The 14766-nt window shown below is 36.3% G+C and overlaps 1 protein-coding gene across 1 annotated transcript in view; it reads left to right on the top strand.

Moving 5' to 3' along the window:
* The window catches only part of LOC136030313 (ribosome production factor 2 homolog), a 31009-nt gene that overhangs the window by 3894 nt on the left and 12349 nt on the right, over positions 1-14766 (top strand). Inside the window, exons 2-4 of the mRNA XM_065709208.1 lie at positions 5762-5894; positions 7825-7984; positions 13931-14210. Coding sequence (XP_065565280.1) covers positions 5762-5894; positions 7825-7984; positions 13931-14210 — 573 coding nt within the window. The remainder of the gene's footprint in view (positions 1-5761; positions 5895-7824; positions 7985-13930; positions 14211-14766) is intronic.

Here is a 14766-nt window from a genome sequence, read left to right as displayed (position 1 = left end):
TGAATTTCACTGTAAAGTTGAATTGACCAAAAATATTCTCTAAGAATCATTTATGATGAGGATAAGATGCTTTACTCTTACCTGCTTAAAACAACCCATTTGTTTACTTTAAAAGGTGGAAGGACTGATCTGTTTTTAAAATTTACCAAATCCTTTTTGTTTATTACTGAAACCAAGGTATTCACCTGAACCCTGTAATCCTCATAAACCTAGCTCTCTTCAGCCAGCTTCTTCCAAAGTGCCTATTAATTTTTTTGTTAATTCTACAATGAAGTTGATTTAAAATGTTTGCAATCCTTTGTGATTGAGCTTTTCAGTTGCTGATCCCCTCCAGTTTTTTCCTTTTAAATCCTTTTTACAGCTTTAATGTATTGCTGTATTTTATTCTACAGAGTTGTTTGTCTTTTTTTTTACCTTTTTAAGCTGAAGTGTTTTACTTGTTTTACTGAAGCGTTTGCTTTTAATTTTTATGTTATTCAGTGACTCTCTTGTTTTTGTTACCCATAGTTTTATCCTCTTATATTATGTTGTCTTCAACCCATTTTTGTCCTAGTTGATTTTATTGTTTTTGCTTATTTTTCTCCTTTTAGTTCTATGTTTATTTTTTGACTTATACTTTGTGTTAGTTTAGTTTATTTTGACACATAGTTGCACACAGGCCCAACCTTTGGGAGGGGTGGGGGGTAGACTATTTTTCCAGAGAGGTCAAAATATGAAAACATAAATTTTTAAATAATTATGATTACCTAAAATTCAGGCCAATGTCAAGGATGGGGGGCCATACCTTCTATGTGCATGTATGTATCATTTGATGTAAAACACAAAGGTGGTAAGTTTTGTCAGTGACTGTTTTCTAGTTTTATTGTTGTCTTACTTCATATAGCCAGCATATAGCTTTGGTTCATATAGTAAGTAAGAAAAACTTTTTCCACAAAATGAATTTTTCAAGAAAAAGTGAATAACTCCATTAAACCAAAAATGAACCAAAATAGAATCAAATAATCTACCAAGCATGCAACTACTACAAATCGGCATCAATAAATAAAGGGGACCCAAAACAAACAAAAATTACAATAAATACCCAAGTCAAGCTCAAAACGAACAGAAACTAACATGAGTTGGCTTCAAAACCCTTATGCTTTCTAAAAGCCAGAATATAATATGCACTATACTGAAAAAATTCTTTTAAATGTTTTCACTTCTATAACTTTAATGAATTAAAATTTTAAGGAATAAATATCAGTATATGTAGGCTATATTAAACCAACAATGTACATTCATTTGAATTTTTTTTCACTAAAGTGCAAATTATATTCTGGATTTTAGAAAGTATAAGGGTTTTGAACCTTACTCATGTAAATTTTTAGTCATTTTGAGTTTGACTCAGGTATAAATTGTACTTTCTGTTTGTTTTGGTTTTCATTTCTTTATTAGTGCTGATTTGTGGTAGTTGTATGCTTGGTAGATTATTTGATTCTATTTTTGTTCATTTTTTGGTTTAATGGAGTTCTTTACTTTTTTTGAAAACTTTTTGTGTGATTTTTTTTTTTTAATTTATTTCTGTTCGTTTTATATTTACATTGTCTTTTTCAGGGAAAAAGAAAATAATAGTTTGAGTTTTTCTGTTTTTTTTTCAAGAATTTATAGTGTGGCTTGCTATTTATATGCTGGAAATTTTTTTTTCAGCAATTTAAAACAACATAAACCCTTTTGAAAATATTGATGCAAATATAGTGTTTAATTTAGTCATATACATCCTCTAGTTGACCGGATAGATAAAACTTAATACCATTCCCCCAAAAAATATATCTATGCTCTTTCAGAGCCGTGATACACTTGCACTCTTTTGATTTTGTAAAATTTTAAGAGCACAAATAGTAATAGAAGTATCCCCAAAAATTTGAGCTTAATATCCTCAGTCATTCTTGGTATATTGCTGAGATGTCTTACAGGCAACCAGCATAGAAACAGTGCGTTTTGATTTAATTTTAAAGCAACATTTAGTTTTTAAGCATAATGGGCAAATTATGTAACTATGAGGAATTGACTGACCCAATGACCCTAGAGATATAGTTACTAGACCATTCATCTATGCTGAACAAAATGACTGTCTTAAAATTTTGATTGGATGGGTCTGGAAAATTATCAGCTAAAGAGGAGGGCTGATTGCCCTCTAATAACATTTGACTCTTAAGAGGGCACCAGAACTTTTAATTTTCAATCAAATTAGCTCCTTTAAAATATGAATGATATTACTAGCTATGACAGAGCATCAAGAGCATTGCTGTCTATGTCCTTATATGCCCTATATTGCTTATATGCCCTGCACAATACTTGCATGCATATAGTTTTTTCATTTAATTGAAATTTCCCCTTAACAATCCCTGAAAATTTCAACTTAATGTCATTAGTGTTGTTAGTTTCAGTAACCATAAGAGTAGCTTTAAATATATACACACAGTGTATTCTGGTTAGTTCAAAATCCAAAATCTATGAAGGTATAAAGGTGAAATTCTAATAGAATATTTGTTGTACAGATGACAACATGCCATCTGCATGCAGGCTGTCAAAAGGGCACCAGAAATATCTTAGGAACAGTTTCGTGTGTGAAAGAGGGGTAGTTGGGAGTGGGAGCTAACTACCCCCTGTCACTTTTGACTCTTAAAAGAGAACTAGAACTTCAAATTTATAACCAAATGAGCCTCCTCTAAAGTTTATACAACCATCCCTTCCATAAAAACCTTAAATACGCCCTGGGCATAACTTGCAACCCTTGCCTCTAATTCTATTAGATACATTTTGGGACAATATGACGTGTGTGTTTTTTTTTTTTGGGGGGGGGGGTAGCTCTCTAATCACTTTGACTCATAAAAAAAGCATTAGAGCTTCTGATCACCACTCCAATGAACCTCCTCCAAAGTTTATATGACCATGCTCTATATAAAAACCTTATATGCTCTCAGGGCATAACTTACAACCCTTGCTTTGAGGGCTGGGGGGATATGCTATCCTCAGACATAATTTCCAGATCTTTCAAATATGTTGAACAAAATGGCTATCTCAAAATTTTGATTGGAAGCGTTTGAGGAAATGATGGACGTGAGGGGGAGAGTATGTCATTTGCCTTCTGATCACTCTTTGACTAATAAAAATTCCAATAATCCTCTCAATTTCCAATTGAATGAGCCCTTTTTGAAGTTTCTATGACAAGCGCTTTGTTGTTGTAACAACGACAACGCTTTCTTGTCCTGAGGGCTGTGGGGGGTGGGTGGTTTGTCATTCTCAAAGACGTAATTTCCAGACCTCTCAACTATGTTGAACAAAATTTGGCTGTACCAAAATTTTGATTGGAAGTCTTAGGGGAAATGATGGGCGTGGTGGGGGAGGGGGGGGGGGTGATTCTTCCTCTCGACTATTACTTTCGACTATTAAAAAGGGCACTATCCCTCTCAATTTCCAATCTAATGAGCTCCTTTTGAAGTTTTGATGACTATGCTTCCTATAAAAAAACTTAAATGCCCTCAGGGCATAACTCACAACCTTAGGGCTGCAGGGTGGGGGGGGGGGGTGTCATCCTCAAAGACACGAATTCCCGATCCTTCAACTACGTTGAACAAAATGGCTATATCAAAATGTCTATCAGGAGTGTCCTTTAGAAATGAAGGGCTGTTGGGGATATTTGTCCTCTGATCACTTTTGACTATCAATAAGCACACTAGCCCTCTAAATTTTTAATTGAATGAGCCCTTTTTGAAATTTCAATGACAAAGCTTTCTATAAAAACATTAAATTCCCCCAGGGTATAGCTCACAACCTTAGCCCTGAGGGCTGTGGGGGGGGGGGTTGTCATCCTCAAAGAGATAATTTCCGAAACTTCAATTACGTTGAACATAATGGCCGTATTAAAATGTTGATTGGAAGTGTGGGGAAATGAAGAATAGTGGGGGGTATTTGCCCTTTGATCACTTTCGAGTGTTAATCAGGGCAGTAGCCATCTCAATTTCCAATCGAGTGAGCCCTTTTTGAAGTCTCTACGACAATGCTTTCTATAAAAAACCTTATATGCCCCACAGGGAATAACTTACAACCTTTGCCCTGAGGGCTGTTGGGGGTTTGTCATCCTCAAAGACATTATTTCCGGATTTTTCAACTAGGTTGAACAAAATGGCTCAAAATTTCGATTGAATGTGTTTGGGGAAATGGCAGGGTTAGGTGGGGAGTTAGCTGCCCTCCAATCCCTTTCAACTATTAAAAAGGGCATTATCCCCTTGGATTTCCAATTGAATGAGCCCTTTTCGAAGTTTCTACAACAACTCCTTTGATGCGAAGTGCCCTGGTCTAAACAAAAACCAAAGAATAAATAACACATTGTGCAAACATTGTTCTTTACTTAGGCAGCGCTATTGTATTGCCTATGATAAGCATCCTAAATCTTAAGAGTGCACCTGAATTAGTCTATTTTATGCCACCAGCATAGAGGTTTGGTTCCTCTAGGCACCTTTTTTAGGATCTTTGAAGTCCTTAGTGTTCATATCTTGCATCAAAAAGCTTCTTAAGTCCCTAGTTCTGTGTCACTTAACATGAGGTAACCACTCGTTATGTAGTGTCCTTGAGTACTTTCTTTTCTTTTGGGTATGATTTGCTTGTCTGTTACAGGCAAAAAAGCATGTAAAGTTACTTTTCAGCTACTTATACCCCTTTTCCGTCACAAAGCTGCTTTACAGGAGACTTATAGTGATTCGTCTTTAAATTTAGGAGTTCTTTGTCAGAGCGGATTATTCGTTTTACCATAAATTACCTTAAATCGGACGCTAGTAATAAGATGAATCCCGGGTCCACCAGCTTCAGTGATAATAGTTAGTCATCAATGACCTCCCAAACAGTGCACCACAGTTTGTTGAGCCACTCCTTGTCTGCTGATGACTTGAACGCATCCATACTGGTAGAAGTCACTGTTTCTTCACTAAAGGAGTTCCACAAGCTGACAACTCTATTTAAAAATAACTTATTATTTAGTCTGGTTAGTCTTTGAATTGTGTGGTTGGAAAAGACCAAGAATGGTATCTTTAGCATTTAGAAGCTTGCGTGCTGTTATCACATCGCCTCTTTTGTGACAATATGTTAGAAATGCTATACTAAGCTTTCAGAGACGGGAGGGATAAGGGACATCATAGAGGTCTTTAATACATTTCATTGCCCTGCTCTGTACTGATTCCAGGGCTGCTTTGTCAGTCTTGTTGATTGGGCATGCAATACAAATTCCAAACTCTAGCCTTGGTCGAACTAGACTTGTCTACTAATGGATTTTCTTTTTACTAAGCCAAGTGTCTGATTAGCCTTCGCAATAGTTGCTTGCGCATAACTATCAAAAAAATTCAACTAGTTTGTCTACCAAGACACCAAGATCTCTCCGCGTGGCTGCTGGAAATAGCTTGTGAGACCTATCACTACAATTCATATGGTACTGAGTGTGTGCGTTTTTCTTCCCAAGGTGGAGAGTCTTGCATTATTATGCATTGAATTCAAGGTTCCAAATATTAGTCCAGCGAATTATTTTGTTTTAGTGCTTGGTGATTTTAAACCCATCTTGAATTCTAACCCTCATGGGAGCTGAAGCTGGTTGGCTCCTTGGTCTATGGAGACGGGGCACTAGATTGCGATCTGAAACTGTAAATTTGACATGTAGAAGCCTTAAAATAGTGTTGTGCTGGAAATAAAATTTTTTCTAATTACTGTTTTTTTTTGTTTTTTTTTTTTTTAGGAAACCATCTAATCAGAGATCAAAACGAGGTCTTATAAAGAGGGCACCAAAATTGATAGAAAACCCCAAACAAGCAATTTTTGTACGTGGGGCATCATCAAATGGACACATTTTACAGTGCATGAAAAATTTGGTATTGACATGGTTTTTATTTAATCATTAAAAACACAAATTTCACTGACATTAGTTTATTGATTGCTTGATTTAGTTAGTTGTAGCAGCATTTCAAATTCGGAATAAAAGAACACTCTTATGAGCCAGTGCTATTAGAAGCAGATAATTAGATTGGTATTCAGCCAAAGATCAACAGTAGTTATTAATTACTGATTATTGACAGTGTTTCATTTTGGGAAGGGTTCAACTCGTTTTAGGGAAGGAATCTAACTATAAAGAAGGTTTTTTTTATCCTCAATATAAACTCAGAATGGATTTTTCTTTTTTTATGTAGAGCTTGCACTCCCCTCGGGGCTAAACCGCTAAACTCTCCTCAAGGCTACGTCAGTGGCATAACTTAGAGGAGGGAATGTACCTAAGAATTGTAGACCAAAAATATGAATTGAATCCTGTTGGGGATATCCGGTTTTGCCTCTACCTTATAAATCAGCGATCAGTAAATACTTCTTTCCTTTGTATTCAGCAAGTTTAGCTTTTCAAACTTAACTTTGACCCAATCCAATTGGCACTGTCCAATCTACATTTCATGTACCAAAACGTATAAAGGGTCTCTTTAACATCGTCTTCTGTTTAACATTTCGATCATTTTAAAATCACTTATTAATAGTGAATTAAAAAACTGTGAAAATAATTAATCCAAAATTTAATATTGTGCCTCGTGGTCATGCGTATAGATGTATGTACTTTGTGGTTACTTTGGTTACTCGTTAAAGAAGAGTTGTGATTTTTTTTTTTGTATATAGCATTAGAATTTGTATTAAAAACACAATGAAAGGTTCTAGAGCCAAAAACTGGGCCTATCTTGTGTAAATAGGTCAAGCTTTTAGGGGGATGTTTAGAGAATTTTTTCTGGAGCAAGGGGGGATCTAAGCATAAAAAGTATATATTAAGGTTGGTTTAAGTTTTCATGAAAGGGGGTCCATAAAAAAAAACTTGGGTGAACCATTCCTCCTGTGTTCATGTATTGTTATTGGCACTTTGAATTAGTAAATAAATCTATTGTTTCCTAGATACAGATTTCAGTCGTATAAAACGGATATTTATGCTGAATTTGTATATTGTACATTTAAGTTGAAGCTGAACATAACATAATTCATTTGTTTTTTTTTGGCGGGCTCTAATATTAAAGACTCGTAGGACCTTTGGTTTGAACATCACATTGTAAGATGAAAATTTTGCTACCGTTTGATAGCAGAGATTCAACCTGGTCCATTCAATAAATTATACTTTTGAAATTTGCTTTGTATTTTCTTTTCAGATTGAAAAATACACCAACAATATGTCAGAAACATGTGATAATTTTGCAGAATTTTGTCAGAAGCCCACATTTTACTCACTGTCAGACCCATAAGCTATGTAAAACTAGAAAGAGAGGAAACCTAAGCTTGTCTCCAAGAAAAGAATAACCAGTGCCATCTAGCATTACCAGTAAAATCCTAAATTGAATCAGTCAAACTTGTAGTTAAATATTATTTGTACTTCTTATCTTTGTTTTCTTTTGCTTTAAATCGGTCAATTTTCATTAAAAATCCATTTTTTTTCACTTTTTTTAGAAATCTGGTTTACCTCTTTTTCACTTTTGCTCTTTCTGTTTTACTTTTGCTTTTCTCTCCTTATTTGGAAAGATTTTAATTTGAAATTCATTTTTAGTCAATTAAGATTAAACTTAATCTAAGAGTGTTTTAAATTTTATAGTCCTGCTGCGTATTGTGTCAGTGTCAATGGTACTTGCAGTTTGGGATTACCATTATACCTATGATTGAGGTGCCAAGGATTCCATTATATGCAGATTCCTATTTTCTGTGACCTGATTTCTGAGTGCTTTCTATAAAAGTATTGTGCCTAAAATGGTCCGTAAGAATAAAACTGTTTTTTTTTTATGTATTTAGTTTAACATTAGAAGAGCAAATGCGACTCTATTATCACAAAAGCATGACATGAACCCGTTTGAAGATGTAACCCTGATTGAAAATCTTGGACAAAAAATGGATGCTTCATTGTTTTCGTTCTGTTCCCACAACAAGAAACGACCAAATAACTTGATTTTAGGTAAAGAGATTCGAACTTTTTTTTTTTTATTATGACTATCCCTAATTATGTTATTCCTTTTTTTCCCCACATGGAATCTTAGTGTATGTTTAGAGATTATCTTCGAAATCAAGAATGGTTAAACGTAAAAAAAAAAAAAACACAAAGGAAGTTTAAAATGATTTAATTAAACATTAATTAGGATTCTTCTTTTGGCATTTTGTGCTAATCAGTCTGCAAATTTACTTCTGCTTAATTGCAGCAAAAATATTTTGCTACTCCTTTTTTTTATTAGCCGTTCACTTTGCAATGTCCAGAAAACAATTGTAACAATGCTCATCAATCAAATAAAATTATATTTTCAAGTCTTAGAAATCGATCTTGAACTTTACTTTATTGAACAAATACGCTATGTATAAATTTTGTACAGAGGAGACAGAGAACCAACTCGTTTTGTGTCCTTTAGCAATAAAGAAAAAGAAAACACTTCCTGCTAATATAATTTCAAATAGAAAGAAAAAGAAAACGCCCTAGCTCCTGATATATCCTAATCTAGCTAGGGTACATCAAGTTTTTGTATCCTTTAAAACCCAGTATTGAGGAGAAACTTGTTTCCAAATACATAAGGACATTTGCATAATTTCAGAAAAAAGGGGGAAAATTTCCCCTAATAAGGGCGATCTTAAAGAAGGACTACATCGTTAGATTCAGCATGACCCTTAACCCTAATCTGAAGGGCAAGATCCTTTATGTATAAACCCAAAATTTTCGTATTCCCCACTAAGAAAGCTGGTTATGAAACATGATTACATTTTGCTGCTGTTGTGTTATTGTGTTTCTTTCCCCGGGGGTGGTCATTTCGGACCAGTGGCTATAGAATGTGGGAAGAGGGATAATCATACCTGAAACTCTAAGCTCTAGATCCCTTTTAAGTGACTATTATGATCATGCCTTGGCAAAGTGCCAATTGCTGCCATTTTGTGCTTCAAAACAGCAGTTATTGCTTGATTTGGGCGAAAGTGTTATCCGTTGAAGATTTTGAGATAGTCAATCAGCTTAGAATTATCAAAAATTTGTTCACGTAGCGTCTCAGTTTCAAATGAAATACTGGTGCAAGGTGGCACACTCATCCCTTAAAATGCTTGTATGCACAGTTCTTGCAAAATGCACGGTTGTTATATAGAAAGTCTTCACAGCGTCGCCAATGGTTACATTGCATAGTTGTACATAAATTGTCAGGGGAGGGGAGGTTAGGGACCTTATTCGGAGGATGGGGTTCTTGAAGCCTCAAAGAGATAATCAGGACCAAGTCTTTTAACTTTTAGTGAAAGTCCTCCAGACTAATTTGAAAATGGGATTTACCCCAGGATTTCAACAATGTCCAAATTCTTCTATTTTTACCGGAAAATAAAAGGGCTCTGCTAAATGTCCCCGAAAATTAAAGTTAACGAAAATTGGCACTTTGTATTTGTACTAACTTACAAACTTAATTTTTGGAAAGATTCTGGAGAACCAAATTTCCTTTCTGGAAAATATAAGTTGAGAAATCCTGGTCAATAATGTGTTACCTATCTATATCTTCCTTTTTTGGGAGAATCGGATAAAATGGTTTTTATGGCACTTGGTATTAACCAAGTGACATATAGCAGTCGCCAATTCTGTCGGTCGGTCTGTCGGTCTGTCTGTCTGTCGGTCTGTCGGTCCCGGTTTTGCTACTTTAGGCACTTCCAGGTAAGCTAGGACGATGAAATTTGGCAAGCGTATCAGGGACCGGACCAGATTAAATTAGAAATAGTCGTTTTCCCGATTTGACCATCTGGGGGGGAGTGGGGGCCCGGTTAATTCGCAAAAAATAGAAAAAATGAAGTATTTTTAACTTATCAGCGGGTATTTGGATCTTAATGAAATTTGATGTTTGGAATGATATTGTGTCTCAGAGCTCTTATTTTAAATCCCGACTGGGTCTGATGACATTGGGGGGAGTTGGAGGGGGAAAATCTAAAGTCCCGGTTTTTCTACGTTAGGCACTTCCAGGTAAGCTAGGACGATGAAATTTGGCAAGCGTATCAGGGACCGGACCAGATTAAATTAGAAATAGTCGTTTTCCCGATTTGACCATCTGGGGGGGGGGGGGTGGGGGCCCGGTTAATTCGCAAAAAATGGAAAAAATGAAGTATTTTTAACTTATCAGCGGTTGATTGGATCTTGATGAAATTTAATGTTTGGAATGATATTGTGTCTCAGAGCTCTTATTTTAAATCCCAACCGGATCTGATGACATTGGGGGGAGTTGGAGGGGGAAAACCTAAAGTCCCGGTTTTTCTACGTTAGGCACTTCCAGGTAAGCTAGGACGATGAAATTTGGCAAGCGTATCAGGGACCGAAACAGATTAAATTAGAAATAGTCGTTTTCCCGATTTTACCATCTGGGGGGGAGTGGAGGCCGGTTAATTCGGAAAAAATAGAAAAAATGAAGTATTTTTAACTTATGAGCGGGTGATTGGATCTTAATGAAATTTGATGTTTGGAATGATATTGTGTCTCAGAGCTCTTATTTTAAATCCCGACTGGGTCTGATGACATTGGGGGGAGTTGGAGGGGGGAAACCTAAAATCTTGGAAAACACTTATAGTGGAGGGAACGGGATGAAACTTGATGGGAAAAAAAGCACAAGTCCCAGATACATGATTGACATAATCGGAACTGATTTGCTCTCTTTAGGGTAGCTGGGGGGGGGGAGTAATTCTTAAAAATTAGAAAAATTAGGTATTTTCTACTTACGAACGGGTTATCGGATCTCAATGAAATTTGATGTTTAGAAGGATATCGTGTCTTAGAGCTCTTATTTTAAATCCCGACCGGATCTGGTAATGGGGGCGGGGAGTTGGGAGGGGGAAACCTAAAACTTGGAAAACACTTAGAGTGGAGGGATCGGGATGAAGCATGGTGGGAAAAATAAACACAAGTCCTAGATAGATGATTGACATAAACGGAACGGATCCGCTCTCTTTTGGGTAGTTGGGGGGGGGGGGGTATTTCTGAAAAAAAATGAGGTATAAACTTACGAACGGGTGATCGGATCTCAATGAAATTTGATATTTAGAAGGATATCGTGGCTCAGAGCTCTTATTTTAAACCCGACCGGATTTGGTGACATTGGGGAGGGGAGTTGGGAGGGAGAAACCTAAAAATTGGAAAACACTTAGAGTGGAGGGATCGGGATTAAACTTGGTGGAAAAAAAACACGAGTCCTAGATACATGATTGACATAATCAGAACGGATCCGCTCTCTTTGGGGTAGTTGGGGGGGGGGGGGGTTAATTCTGAAAAATTAGAAAAATGAGGTATTATTAACTTACGAACGGGCGATTGGATCTCCATGAAATTTGATTTTTAGAAGGATATCGTGTCTCAAAGCTCTTAATTTAAATCCTGACCGGATCTGGTGACATTGGGGGAAGTTTGGGGTGGGGAAACCTAAAATGATGGGAAACGCTAAGATTGGAGGGATTGGGATGAAACTTGGTTGGAAAAATAAGCAGAAGTCTTGCATACGTGATTTACATAATTGGAACGGATCCGCTGTATTGGGGGGGGGGGGTAATTCTGAGAAATAAGAAAAATGACGTATTTTTAACTTACGAAGGAGTGATCGGATCTTCATGAAATTTGATATTTAGAAGGATCTTGTGCTTTAAAGTTCTAATTTCAAATTCCGACCAGATCCTGTGACCTTCGGGGGAGTTGGAGGGGGGAACCGGAATTCTTGGAAAACATGAAAATTGGAGTATTTATATCTTACAAATAGATGAACGGATCGTAATGAAATTTGATTTTTAGAAGGAATTCATGTCTCAGAGCTCTTATTTCAAATCCCGACCAGATCTTTTGACATTATGGGGATTTGGAGGGGGAAATCTTGGAAAAACACTTGGAGTGTAGGAATCGGGATGAAGCTTGGTGGATAGAATAAACATATGTCCTTGATACGTGATTGACAGAATCGTACTGGATTCGCTCTCTTTGGGGGAGTTGGGGGGAGGGGTTCAGTGATTTGGCGAGTTCGCTGCTTCTGGACGTGATAGGGCGATGAAAATTGGTTGGCGTGTCAGGGAGCTGCACAATTTGACTTGATAAAGTCGTTTTCCCAGATTCGACCATCTGAGGGGCAAAAGGGAGAGGGAAAATTAGAAAAAAATAGGTATTTGTAACTTACGAGTGGGTGATCGGATCTTAATGAATTTTGATATTAAGAAGGACTTTGTGACTCAGAGCTCTTATTTTAAATATTGACCGGCATTAAGCCTCTTATTTTCCTTTTTAAATCAATCTATTGATTCATAGAATTTTGTTAGAGCTCATACCATATGATCTCTTGGCTCTTAGCTCTTCTCGCCTCGTCACAAGTGCCATATGAGCTCTTAGCTCTTGTTTGAATAATGAATATGAATTTGATTTATTGTATTACCTTGCCCTGTACTTGTCCTCTGTAAAGGTGGTTGTACTTCAAAAGGGTTTTGCGGCGGAACTTTGTGGTACTTTTCAAGCTCAGCAGATGGGGTTGCTTACTTGTTTCACAGACTGGAGCCAATCATACTAGTATCAAAAGCTATTTAAGTTTTTATTCTAAGTTATTCGGTTGTCTATGAAGTATTTCTTTCGTTTTTGCTCATATGCAGTTGTAAAAGCGTGTCATGAAGTTAGTATGAACATTTCTGGATTAGTGTTGGATCAAAAATTAGTGTTGGATCAAAAAGGCTTATCACCTTAGTTCATATAGCTTTTTTACGATAATGCTGCAGATTTTGCTGTAGCGTGCTGTAAGTACACAAAAATACTGCCAAATGCCTGTGATTACAAAACAAACGCCTTTTTTACAAATCGTCATTTCAAGGCCAATAAAACATGGAAAGTCTCTTTACGAAATTCCCATTTAGGGTAAAAGCTTGCGTTCTAAATGCTGAAAAAGCGAGTTCATGTTGAAATTTATCGTAAAGTGTTAACAGAAATACTCAAAAAAGCGAATGTGGTGACAATCAAATGCAAAATTTTCGTTTCTTTAAAATGATTGGCTCCTCGTGTAAAATTAGGAAGTAATAAGCTCTACGGATCCAAACGGAATGGGCTTTACATGATTTGATCCCGTCTTTATGACATCAAGTGATTTTGGAAATTTATTCCTATCTAGATTTGAAATGCTAGTAAGATTGATCGTAGAAAATCCTTTGGTCTCACGAAAGATGAAATTCCAAAGCCTGTAATGAGAAAAAGTGGATATTTAATTCGATGTAAGTACAATATACCTTCCAAGTTTTTCTTGCAATTCACAAGGATCACTGTTGCTACTTTCTAAAAGACATTCTCTGTTACAGTAAGCTGAACAATTTGAACTTATATTTGTGTGTTGATCGCAGCGCGAAATCTAGTCTACCCTACATATTATTTATTAGGACCTTTTTGTATTCATTTAAACGATTAGGGAATAAGTGTTGGCTTACAAAACCGATGTTTTGCCTGGTACTACTTTGTTTTGAGAGTTGGATGCGTTGGCATATTTCAACTCGTGTGACATTCTTTGTGACTATATGTGATTGTATGTGTGCACTGTATATGATTGTATGTGTGCACACGTTTGGGCTTTCAGGTTTTTTTCAGGTTAAACGTGGTGTTTCAACATGGATGGTTTGGTAAGTTCTAAAAAAAAAAAAACCCTATAATAATGGCATCAAAAGCTTAATTTTCTGTGTAGTCTTGAAGATGAGAAAAGGAGAAATAACAAATATTAGAAGATTTAGTCTTTAAATATCTTTAAAACCAGGTGAAATATTAAGAAAAAAGAAGAAATGCAACTGTTTTCATCTGGCATTCTTAGTTTGGCAGGATGCATTATGTATCTCATTTTGACAGGAAATGTCGCATTATGCATTCTGAATTACCATACTCACAATAATGAAGCTCAAATTATAGGAAGGCTTTATGACTACCATCTCCTTGATATGGTTGAACTTGGTATTGATGATTGTCAGCTTATCGAAACATTTAAGAACCAAAAAATTGCTGCTGGAATTAAACCGTGTCTCTTGTTTGCTGGGGAGCCGTTCAACTCGAGTTCAGAGTACCAAAGGCTCAAAAATCTTCTTGTGGATTTTTTTCGTGGAGAAGAAATCACTGGTCTTCGATTGGCAGGCTTAGAACATGTAATATCCTTTACAGCTGCTGAAGGGAAAATATTTATGAGAAGCTATAGGTAAGTTTGTTTCATGGAATATTCACTACTACTCTTGAGTCAGACATCAGAGGACTTTTAAATCCTTTCAAAAACAGAATCAAACTTTTCTGAAGATGTTTATATCTCTGATCTCCAAGGGTTTCGCCAATAGACGTTAGTTTGGCTACTCATAAGTAGCCCATACTCGTAACCCCTGTTAAGGATCACTAAAAGTCTTTTTTGTGTCAGAAAATGCGAATATAACCCGAAGACTTAATGAGAGAGAAAAAACGACTAATTGCCCTCAAATATAAATTGACAAAAGGTAATAATCACTAAATAATGTAATGCAAGATACAGGTGCGAGCTGAGAAACTAGAAAGCATATCAAGTCCATGAAAACTGTCAAAATCTTTTTTGAATGAATCCACTTCTAAGCTGTTTACTATTGATTTGGCAGACTATTTCGCTTGCCGATGACTTATTTGGAGAAGCCCGATGTTCCGATGTCCTCGAAGAAGCATCTACCTTGCAGTTTAAACTGTAGACATGAGGTACTGAACTGTAAAATGTGGGGTGGAGGCAAAGTAATCAT

The sequence above is a fragment of the Artemia franciscana genome, chromosome 8 (genome assembly GCF_032884065.1).
Source record: "Artemia franciscana chromosome 8, ASM3288406v1, whole genome shotgun sequence".
Classification (NCBI taxonomy): domain Eukaryota; kingdom Metazoa; phylum Arthropoda; class Branchiopoda; order Anostraca; family Artemiidae; genus Artemia; species Artemia franciscana.
This window is presented reverse-complemented; position numbering and strand designations above follow the sequence as displayed.